Here is an 11795-nt window from a genome sequence, read left to right on the forward strand (position 1 = left end):
AAAAAATGGGCGAGTTTTATTTGAAATGTGTCTGCCACAAGATATTTTGGACGAAAGTTCTGTGGAAAGTCAGAAAGGAGTAGAACGTACTGCTCATACGGTAATTCATGCGTTTATTACCTAGATAGATTATATTTCATTACCTAAACATATGTGTGACTGAAACGGTCAAAGAAACTTTGCTTGCCTAAGTGAGATACACTAAACTGACGAACCCATTTACACAAGGTCACTTGTTGTAACCGTATTAAGAAAAGCCCGTATCATTGCTTTTTTTAACAAAGAAGTGGAATAGTATTCTTGTTATCCACAAGTTTAATGCGCACTTTGTTGCAAGACTTTCCGCGCAGTTGCCTCGGGACCGCCCGCTTTTTTTGAGCGCACCACGCGACACCAGCGGCAGCGGCTCCTCCAACCACGTCTGTCGGTGTAGGTGGAGCGGTGCGGCGCACCCAGGAAGGACCGGACGAGCCGAGCGCAATGCCCCAGTATTGATCAGAAAGCTGCGCGTTCGCGCACGCGGCGGGCTTGCAGGCTCACTCGCAGCGCGTATGGAATAAGCCCGGGCTGAGACTGGCGAACACGACGACGCACCCACCGGAATCGCGGCAATCCACATGGACGCGTGCTCCCACCGTACACTCCCATGGCTGAATCGAGCAACGCTGGTGCCCTCGGGGACGACAACTGCGTGCTTCCACCACCTCGAATACTTCGTCTTGCCACAGACCCTCCACGAAGAACTTCTATTCCACGTGTCACATTGTGCACGGGTGCCCTAGAAAACGGAAACCGTTCCCGGAGGGCCAGTGCATCGCCAACATTCAAGCCTTCCGAGAGAACCGGAGGACCGCCCGCGCCTACTGCTGCCTCCGATGCCTGTCCGCGGGTCGTCGTCGTTCCAGCTCTGTGCACAAGTGTTGTTGACCCCGCGGGTGAGGACCTGCCACCCCTGCTTTTCCCGTCTAGTGCTCAAGAAGAGACGACGGCATTCGGTTTTCCCAGTCCGGGCCAGCAATTGGCATCGGCGACAGCAATGCGAAGCTGCCGAACTTTGGCGGTGCTTTTGAGGCTGCGCGTTACCCAAATCGTTCTTGGAATCGTGACGCTTGTCCTGGGTGCCTCCGCCTGCCTCGATGCTCACGCCCGTGAGACGTTGGCGTTCGGCGTACCGACAGGTTCTCTTACACTGCTGGCCGCCTCTGGGCACGTGCGTGCTGTGCGCAAGGAAGGCCCAAGTGGTCTGCAACGCAGTTCCTGCCCGCGTCCAGCAGTATTGTGCGTGGCGGTTGTGGCCATTATCGCCAACGCCTTCCTCCTGGCACTCTCTCTGATGTCTGTTGGCACTGGAAGTTCTCAGAACCAACGCTCGCTCGGTGTTCTGTTGACTTGCATGACTTTGCCGGTACTTCTGGTAGAAGCAGCCGCGTCCCTCGTGCGGTGGGCTTGGGCGAGCCGCAACTGGGCAGTATAACTGCGCAAGGGCAGGCCACGATCATGCCTTTTGTAATATGTTATTTGACTGTCAGTTCAATCACTCACCGGTGAAACGTTGCTCCAGTTCACATAATTTCTGCGCACACATAAACGTCATTGTGATTGTGTAATACAAATGACTACGCGAACACAAAAGTTGCATAGGCAATTTTTTGCGCGTTTTTTGCGATTTACCAAGATGAGGCACATCAACGGCGTGCTCTTCACACCACATAGCATGCCTAATACTCAAGTGGTGCCCCAAGAACTCCTACATTTCTGGATTCTTCATGTTGGCTTGCTATGGGAAGTCTTCAGCAGTGCAGCAGTGCACTACTGAAGAAAAATCTTTACGATGCAGCTGCCGTGGGTGAGTCTTCGGTGAACTACTGTGACTTTTTTCACCTAGATACAGCTATAGTGAGTTAGGCTAGGATTAGCTCAAAAAATCTCAATCTTGATGGAAGATTTGTGCTTGTGTAAAACCTCTTTTTTGACGTGTCATTAAAACAGTATTCTAGCTTTTATCACTGGTTTGCATGAATTTATCTGCTCATTAGAGTCGCAAAACAGTGAACACCACTACATTAATGCGTATAGAAGAAAGTTGGGTAAACACTGGTGCCAATTACAAAGACGCGGTTCTTTAAACTACTTTTCATATCACTTTTTTACTCACAGAAACAAAGCAGTATTTTCCTGGAAGTCAAACTGCCTCGCTTAACATAATATTATCGCCTGCTGAAAAAAGCTGATCGGAGTTCTTGGTATCATGTCCTGTTTCTCAATCCATGGAAGCCTAAGACACACTAAACTAAATGATACGCAAGTCTTGCAGCATCGCTCGGTATTTACCAAGGCATCGTGCCATACTCCGCACCAGTGGAACGAAGTGCAACAAATGCCATGCAGAAGAGCTTTGATAAACTTTTAAAAAATTTTTCGACCTTACATGTCTCAAAATTAAAGCTGCTCGCTGTTTATTCTGTGCTATACACGATATCAGCGCATTAATATTGTTCAGACATACCTAGTTTGTACTTACGTATTTCATTACTTTTGCCATGTATGCGCGACAAATTGTGTGCATACCGAAATTTTGTTTATAATTATTTAACCATTCTGTATTGCCAACATCGAATGTGAGCTAGGTGAAAATGGTACCATGGAGTATATATTTGTTTTTTTCCTGTGCATCAAACATTTTTTTTATAAATAACGTAAAAAGATGGCGAAATTACAGGCATGTTACTAAGTGGCCGTAAATATTACTTGGACGTACAATATTACGAATCTAATATCTCTGGGGGAACGCTAAGCTGCTGCTTCTTGTATGTCCTGCCTGTTATGTGCATAAGGGGTCCTCTTGACGTTGTTTATATATATATATATATATATATATATATATATATATATATATATATATATATATATATATATATATATATATATATATATGACGCTACAATGAATGGGCGACGTGGCCTGGCTCATACCCCATGTTTATTCTATTCTGTGCACTTCTTCCTCATCTACTTCTACAAACAATCGCTTGATACGTCACACGATTCCCCCTCCCCCGAAAGAAGACATGGATTACGAACAAAAAAAAGCAAACAAGGAGAGGTTAAAAAGTCACAAACATCAAAATTCAGAATTGGTCCTATGCTCCAGAGTAGTTCCGTAACTTTCAATGACTTCAGGGGAGAGTGCAGCAGTCCGGTTAACGCAGGAGTTCTGGTGGGCGAGGCTGGTTGTTGCGTCCAGGATAACACAAAAATGGTTTGGACGTGGAGATAGGGGTAATCACAGCTGGCATTATTGTGAAGTATGAACGAGGTTCGAACATCTTGCACAATCGACAGTTCCGATATTGTAGGCATCGAATGCCTCGTCGTGGGTGATACACAGGCCGGTCAGGCATCTCGCGTGCGCGTTGATCGAGGTTGATTGGGCGCTGCCTGTGTTCTTGCCGAGTGCAAGGAATGCTTTTGAGGCTTTCGGAGATTTTTCTACAGCAATGTCGCAGATGTTCTGATCGAAGGCGCATTTTCAATCTCTGGTGGATAACGTATCCAGGACGATGGGTCTTTTCGCAATGTTCTTTGAGCCTTTAGAGTGGTTTTGATGAAGTTTTCTTTCGTCGTTGACAGTGTTGAGGTATACGTTGACGTTGTCGTTTCTTGGTTTCGTCGACTTGCTTGTGGTGTGACATTGATCGTGGTGTTTCCGGATTTTTAGCAAGCCCTTTGCAGGCTTCTACGACGCCAACCAATGCAGCTGTTTCTGGCACAAGACAATGTGGGGTGTTTCGTGCACTTGAATCTTCTGTCACAAACCGCTCATTGTTGGTCGTTGCCTGAAGCGTACTTGTGTCATCAGAAGCCGCACCTACGCTTTTGTTTTCAGTGTTGGCAGTGAGGTCGTGCACTGGATTGACGTCACTTCGATCTTGGGATTGGTGAACACTAGACACTTCTGCAAAAGACTTTTCTTCACAAGATGCTGGTTGTGAATGCTTCTCTCTTTGTGGAACTGCTGAGCTGAATACCAAGTCAGTTTGAAAAGTACGCATGTGGCACGAAGTAATCAATGCATCTGAGTCATCAATAGTGGATTCAATTCTTTCATGCAGCGGAGAGTTAAGCATTGGCGATATTTGCGCGGATGAGGAACCAGGTGGATGGTTGGGAAAACGACAGCGTGGTCTTTCCATGAGCACGTGGCTAACTTCACATGACGGGAATTGTAAATTCATGCTCTGTGCTCGAATGCGTGAAGGCTGCTTATGGCTGCGATGATTGAGTTCGAATGCACTGAGAGCGTGTGTTCTAATCGAATCTTCATTGTAGTCTTGAAACCAGACGATCATTTCTTCTTTTCTTTTTTGCCAAGACTCGTTGTTGTCGAATATGTGGGTGCGGTAAAATTTAAATGCCTCACCGGTGACGTAGTCGCTGAAGTTCGTAACCATTTCCCGTTCCGACCAAGATGCAGCGGTAGCGTGGAACTCAAACAGGTCGAACCAGTCCTGTACAGGTCCATCGTCCGCTGCTCCGGTGTACTTGGGGATGGGAAGGTAGGTCGATGATTCTGTCATGGTGGTGGTCGCTGTGTGCGGCTAGGAGATGATTCCGTAGTCGATGTATGGTCAGGGCGTCTTGGGTAGAACTGCGTCGATGATGAGACACTGATGAAGTGGCTGGGAGGTCTTCATCCTGTCGACTTGTGTGACGCTACAATGAATGGGCGACGTGGCCTGGCTCATAACCCATGTTTATTCTATTCTCTGCACTTCTTCCTCATCTACTTCTACAAACCATCGCTTGATACGTCACATATATATATATATATATATATATATATATATATATATATATATGAATAAAAAGAAGACACAAAAGGTCCTTTACGTTTCGGCCGTGGGACCGGCCTTCGTCAGAATAACAGATGTAACAGGGGTGCAACAGCTTTAAGGGCATACGTTTCGCTTACAATGATCACGTGAGCGCAAACATCATAAAAGCAAGTGCAACAATTAGACATGAATTCTATATTGGGGCCCCTGTATCACATCCTACTTACAAGCAATCAATTCACAAGTAACGACACGTGCACAAGGATTACAACTGGTACAAGCAATAACATCTACAGCGGTCACGGATGCAAGACGCTAAGTTTCCCCGTACTCTCATTTCGTGAACTTCCCGACAACTTCACTGTCAAGATGCGTTCGGAAGCCACACTCCAGTACCGTGGTTCTAATGTTGTGAAATGAGTGACCCATTTCGTTAGCATGCTTTGATATTGGAAGTTCAGTAAGTGAACAGATATGAGCCTTGCGATTGTTAAACCGATTTCGGAAGGGTGTTTTGGTTTCGCCTACGTACTGAATTCCACAGATCGAGCGTTCCAAAAGGTAAGCTACATTACGCGTGTCACAGTTATAGCCACCATTCATTTTCACGCTGAAGTTAGATGCGGTGCTGTTTGCGATAAGTGAAGTGGTCATATGGTGGCAGACTTCGCAACGAAGTTTGTTGAAAGGACGGCAGCCAGTAGGTTTATTGCGTTTTTTGACGACGTGAGTAGGTCACGCAGATTTTGGGCTCTTGTGTACGTCAGACGCAGTGGTTCTGGGAAAATTAATTTAAGTCGTTCGCTTGGTAGAAGTATGTTATGGTGCTTTTTTAAAACGGCATTTACGTGTTGCGCAGGCGCGGCAAATGCTAGAACAAGGTTACTGTAGGAGAAGACCGGCTGTTTATTTTTGGTGCTTAAAAGCGCTTAGTGGTCCTGGTTACTTGCCGTTTTGATGGCGTCATCTATAATATTTAAATGGTTTTTTGTTTTGATAAAGCACTCCGAAGCTGCGCACAATTGGAATTAAAATGAGTTTTTGGGAGCATATTCTTTTAAAACGAAGGGCCCGGATATTGGGTATGCTGGTTTTAGAGTTCTTGACATGGTTTTTATTGACATGAAGGTACTGTTGAGTATCAGTTGGCTTTCTGTAAACTTTAGTGGCAAGCTGGCAATCACATATTGTCACTGTTACGTCAAGAAAGTTGATAGCTTGTCCTGAGTAGGTATGAGAGAATGAAATAGACGGATGAGCATTGTTGAAATTGTGACTGAGCGATAAGAGACGAGGTTCACCTTGCGGCCAAATAATGAATATATCGTCAATGTACCTTTTGTAGTACAATTTTTTAAGTGAACGGCTTGCCAGAAATTCATTTTCTAGTATGCCCATGAAATTATTGGCATAATTAGGGCCTATGGGTGTGCCCATTGAGGTGCTATTAACTTGAATGTAATGAGTGCCGTCAAATTTAAAGTTGTTCAATTCCAAGACGAATTTTAAAAGCGTCATCATAGTCAAGCTGTCAATCATTTTGTCACAGACAGACTCGTATGAGTGAAGTACTGCTCGTATTTCATCTGCATGAGGAAGTTTCGTATATAGGGACGCTACGTCAAGGGTAACCAGGAGTGAATCAGGGGGGACAGAAAGACCGACATTGTCGGACAATAAGTGCTTAGTGTCTTTGATGTATGATGGAAAAGAAGACAAAATTTGGCTGATTACTGTATCTACAAATTGGGAGATCAGTTCCGTAACTGTACCAACGCCGGAAACAATGGGTCGACCAGGGTTTCCTGACTCACGTATTTTTGGCAGGAAGTAAAAACGACCCGCGATTAGACCTAGTGGAAACAGGGTATGCAGAGCCAAATTGTGAATTTTTCGCTTTTCAATGAGGCTAGTTAGCGTGCGTATAAGGACAGATTTGAGCTGCTCAGTGGGGTCTTCGTCTAGCCGCCTGTAAAAAGTGCTGTTGGAAAGCTGCCTGGAAGCTTCGCTCTCATAATCGCGTGTGTTTGGTAGTACCACAGCTTGACCTTTATCAGCTGGTTAAACTATGATGTCACCACTACCTTACAGTTGCTGCATTGCTGTGGTTTCGTTGATCAAAAGGTTTGTTCTAAACGGAACCTGTATGCGGTAAGTATCTAGCAGATCGCGTTGAATTGCAGCGATATAGAGGTCTAGGCACTTATCTCGTTGGTTATGAGTGGGGTCCAATGTTTGTAAGATGATAAAAATAGAGGTAGGGGCACTAGCAGGGCTTTTGTCAAGGAAGTATTCTCTCAGTCTTAAGTTTCCGGCAAAAGTGTCCAAATCCTTCATCAGCTTGAATTCACTAAATACTCGTGTTGCGGGGCAAAAATCGAGTCTTTGTGAGAATAGGAAATTTCATCAACGGAAGGTTCATATGAAGACAGGTGGACATCGTTACTTGATGATAGAGGGTCACCTCGAGGTCTGGAGTTATTAGACTGCGAAGAAATTCAAGCGGTATGCGTCATTGGGGGAGTATGAGGTGTAATAACTTTATTCCTGACAAGCTTCTTTCTTTTAGCTGCGTATATTTCATCTGATCTTTTTCGCTGGTATGCTGCCAACAGCGCGCATTCGTGAATGGCGAGTTTATGATGGGAAAGTAATCGGCTTTCTTGGTTGCGAATGGCTTTAAGCGTTGTTTGGTAATGGCGAATGACAATGCGGACCAAATGAAAAGAAGCTCTCGATAGCACATCGTTCCATGCGACAACGTAAGAACCAGACATGCTAGCTGAGGCAGCTTTTATGACAATGCGGAGGCCTCGAGGTACAGTGCTAGCTTCTAAATAAGTTTTTAACATAGACATATGCAATTCGCACTGAATGCGCTTTTCTAACACTTAAAATTTTCTAGTATATTCTAGATACAGAGTAGTCGGAAGAATTTTTACCCGGACATGTAGTTGCTAGTCACGGGGCGCTGCTTTTTGGAGGGCCATCGGTGCGATAAGTTCGCAGTAAGTAGCGGGAGGCTTGAGCAGTAGGGGCACCAGAAGTCGAAACGCTGACTGTTTTGCATGTAGTAGGCATCGGCTGTTGTAGACATTGCGGGTTCGGAAGCGAATTGTCCGTCGTCGACTGTACTACTGCAGGAATCGTGTCGTTGGGCTGGCTAGAGGGTAGCTGGTTATTCGGTGCTCGAGGCGAGTGATTGCTGCACGTCATGGGTGATTTCAACAACACTAGAATCAGCTGAACTTGATCGTCCGAGGTTGACTTCGTAGTAGACTGTGAAGGTGAACGATGGACGCTCGGTAGTTGGCAAGCCAACAAGCTGCTCTCAGAGAGGCAATTAGCCCGACAGTATTCAAGGACTGGTCCGCCGGGTAAAGATTCATCTTTATTGCCATCAATAGTTCGCTCATGCGCAGAGACACCGCGTGTCGGGCGACCACTAGTTGTAGGTAAGCTCGATGAGTACTTGTTTGCCTGAATAGAGCTGGTAGGGCTCCCGGAACACAATAGACGGTTTACAGAAGGACAGTTCAATGGGGGCCAACTAGTCAGGTCAAGTGTCGAAGAGAGGTGGCCGGCAGCGGCTTCATTTGTTGTTACAGAATTTTCCTTAGCTTGGGCGTGGAAAGCAGTCGGTGCACAGCTACGCCAAGACGAGGCAGAGTCACTGAACCTCGCCACGAGAAGTTGACGCAGGCGACTAGCTAGAATTGCCGTTCCCGCGAAACTAAGGTGCAAGCCATCAGCAGCCTAGGCGCGTGTGGGGGGCAGCACGTAGAAGCCGTGGTCGAGGAAATAAATGAGCCAAGAAGGATGGCAGTATTCTTGTAGGCGCCTGTTTAACTGGTCAGCCTCTAGGTTGAACCTTTCAACGAAACACAGATTGTTGCAGAAACGACGTCGGTTAGTAGATCTCGGCAACACAAAGCCCACATATATCCTCCCGATTTTAGGATGTACATTTGGAATGGCTTATAACAGTTTGTGAAGGCTCTGGAAAGCGGCGTGAGCGGTGCGGAACGCCAGGTCGTTGGTACGAGCATGAATGACAATAGTTGTCGCGGTGGAAGGAACGAAGAACAAAAGAATAGCCATATCCTTGATAAGGGCGCCGGACTGCGAAACAAACGCTGGCGTGCCCGCCACATTTGGGTCAAAACGCTGAAAGACGTCTTTGGTTTGGGAGTCGGCCAGAAATACTGTGGAAACAGCGGTGTTCGGGTACTTCCATGTGATCCTTTTCGACGTAGTCGTTCCGGTGTCCATTGTAGGCATATTTGCAGGGAATAAATTCTTGGACGCCGGTAAATAGCATGAATAAAAAGAAGACACACGTCGAAAAACAGAAAAGTTTCCTTACGTTTCAGCCGTGGGACCACCTTCGTCAGAATAACAGATGTAACAGGGGTGCAACAGCATATAAGCGCTTACGTTTCGCCTGCAATGATCACGTGAGCGCAAACGTTATAAAAGCAAGTGCAACAATCAGACATGAAATCTATATGGCGGCCCTCATATCACATCTTACTTACAAGCAATCAATTCAAAAGTCATGACACGTGCACAGGAATAGAGCTGGTACAAGCAATAACATCCAAAGCGGTCAGTGATGCAATACGCTAAGTTTCCCCGGACTCTCACTTACACCGCCTGCGATTGTATTGAGCTTAAAGATGAAAAACGACCACGTATTGCAAATATGTATATATATATATATATATATATATATATATATATATATATATATATATATATATTTACTGTAGTGAAGTGGAGGGGCTTCAGCAGCATTTCACGGCGCCTCAGGGGCCACGCCATCAGCATAAGCTCGTGCTTGCTGCGCTTGGCCGGACGCTGCTGACTGCTTCGCCTTCTGCGTTCTGCGCTGCAAATAAACCCCGTTAGAAGTGGTGGAGTCTGCTGGGTTCCGATCACCCTGTAGCTTCGGAATCGCATTTTACGCTCCATTATGCCTACCGACCAAAAGACCGCTCCAACTCCTCCACCGGCACCACCTACTGTCCTCTGCGGCGGTTCTCTGCGTCTGCGAGGTCCCCCTGTTTTCTCAGTCACAAAAGACAAGGACGTTGTTGACTGGATTTCCATGTACGAGCGAGTGTACTCACAAAAAATGAGATGACGCCACCAAGTTGGCCTACATCTCCTTCTACGTCTCGGACGTGGCCAAGCTGTGGTTCATAAACCACGAAGCGGAACTCCCTACGTAATCTGTCTTCGAAACGACCCTCCCAGAAGTTTTTGGACGGCCTGAGGTACGCAAACGCCATGCCGAACAACGCTTGCATACTCGGTCCGAGCAGCTTGGTGAGAATTTCACAAGCTATAATGAGGACGTTCTGGACCTTCGCAAGCGAGTCAACGAGTCGATGTCTGAAGAGCTTAATATCTAGCACATCATGAAGGACATTGAGGATGACGCTTTCCAAATGTTGCTTGCTAAGAGTCCTCGCACTGTCGTAGATCTGGCTGAGTTATGCCAGAGTTTTGACGAGTTGAACAGGAAATCTCTCTCCACCCGACGTCTCTCGGTGCTCGACGGCTATTTGTCCAGCCTGTCCAACCTTGGCATAGAAGACCATGCCGCTATTCTCCCCAAGATCGAAGAGTTCATCCGTACTGCGATCGCTCGTGAACTCTCTTTGATGTCTTGTGTACCCGATCAACTACGCAGATTGACGTCTACACTCCGCGACTTCATTCAAGACCAGGTTGCACAAGTTCTTCCTCCCACCCATGAACTGCCACCAGTCAACGCACCTCTCACGTACGCCGAGGCCGTTGATCGACCTCGACAGCCTGCGTTCCAGCCAGCGCCTATGTATTCACCGCCACCCTTTTCGCCTCCAACCTATTCACCACCGTTTATGCTGATACCACCTAGGCCGTAGTTTTCTGCCCCCCCGCACCAACTCGGCATCTACTCCGAGCAATGGTTGTCCTACGACAACCGTCCGATATGTTTTGCTTGTGGTGGTGTTGGCCACGTGGTGCATTATTGTCGTCATCGCCAGGTTGCTCAGAACATTACACGAATGCCCTCTTTTGACCCCCAGTTTTCTTCTACGCCTTCAAGCTCTCCTTTCTCTTCTTTTCCTTCTGATTGGCCACTCGGTCCTCACGCGCCTCTGATTGTCCTCACGCGCCTCACCGACACCGGCCTTCAACTCAACTTCAAGTAATGTCGTTTTGGTGTCGGGCAGCTCACCATTCTTGAGTACGTCGTACTGCTCGACGGCATACTTCCCGACCCCGCCAAGGTTCGAGCAGGCGCCGACTTTCAGAACCGAAAGAACTTAATGTAACTTACAAGTTTTGTCGGCTTGTCATCATACTTGCGACGCTTTATTTGAAATTTTGATTCCATATGTGCACCCCTTACAGACCTTCTTAAAGGCGATAAGGGCCTTTCTACCTGGTCACAAGCATGAGACGATGCGTTCAGCAAATTACGCCGCCTGCTAACTTCACCACCCATCCTCCGCCACTATGATCCCGCGCTCCCACGGAGGTTCATACTGATGCCAGCAGTATTGGACTTGGCGGTGTGCTCGCGCAACGAAAGGCAGGGTTTGATGAATATGTCGTCGCGTACGCAAGGCTAACTCTGACGAAAGCAGAGGCTAACTACTCCGTGACCGAGAAAGAGTGTTTAGATATTATTTGGGTCGTTAGAAAATTTCGCCCCTACCTGTATGGTCACGCATTCGACGTCGCCACTGACCTCCACGCCCTTTGTTGGCTATTCGCACTTTAAGACCCCTCCAGACACTTGCTCGCTGTCCGCTCAAACTTCAGGAGTTTGACATCTGCGTTATTTACAGATCCGGCCGTAAGCACTCGAATGCCGACGCCCTTTCTCGCTCACCCATATCGGATGAAGGTGTTTGCCGCTCTTCTCTCGAGCCTGCACTTGCGTCATCCGCCTTGCGCCACA

At 47.0% G+C, this 11795-nt stretch overlaps 1 protein-coding gene across 1 annotated transcript; it reads left to right on the top strand.

Annotated features, from left to right (window-relative positions):
- Window positions 1-438: 438 nt before the first annotated feature.
- On the top strand, window positions 439-2003 carry LOC142814086 (uncharacterized). Its single transcript, XM_075892028.1, has one exon. It carries the CDS (start codon window positions 647-649, stop codon window positions 1472-1474), a length of 828 nt encoding a protein of 275 aa, XP_075748143.1. The 5' UTR covers window positions 439-646; the 3' UTR covers window positions 1475-2003.
- The last annotated feature ends 9792 nt before the right edge of the window (window positions 2004-11795 follow it).

Source organism: Rhipicephalus microplus, chromosome 4 (assembly GCF_043290135.1).
Source record: "Rhipicephalus microplus isolate Deutch F79 chromosome 4, USDA_Rmic, whole genome shotgun sequence".
NCBI classification, from domain to species: Eukaryota; Metazoa; Arthropoda; class Arachnida; order Ixodida; family Ixodidae; genus Rhipicephalus; species Rhipicephalus microplus.

Coding starts and splice junctions, on each gene's coding strand:
- LOC142814086 (XM_075892028.1), top strand. CDS start 647: ATGGCTGAATCGAGCAACGCTGGTGCCCTCGGGGACGACAACTGCGTG.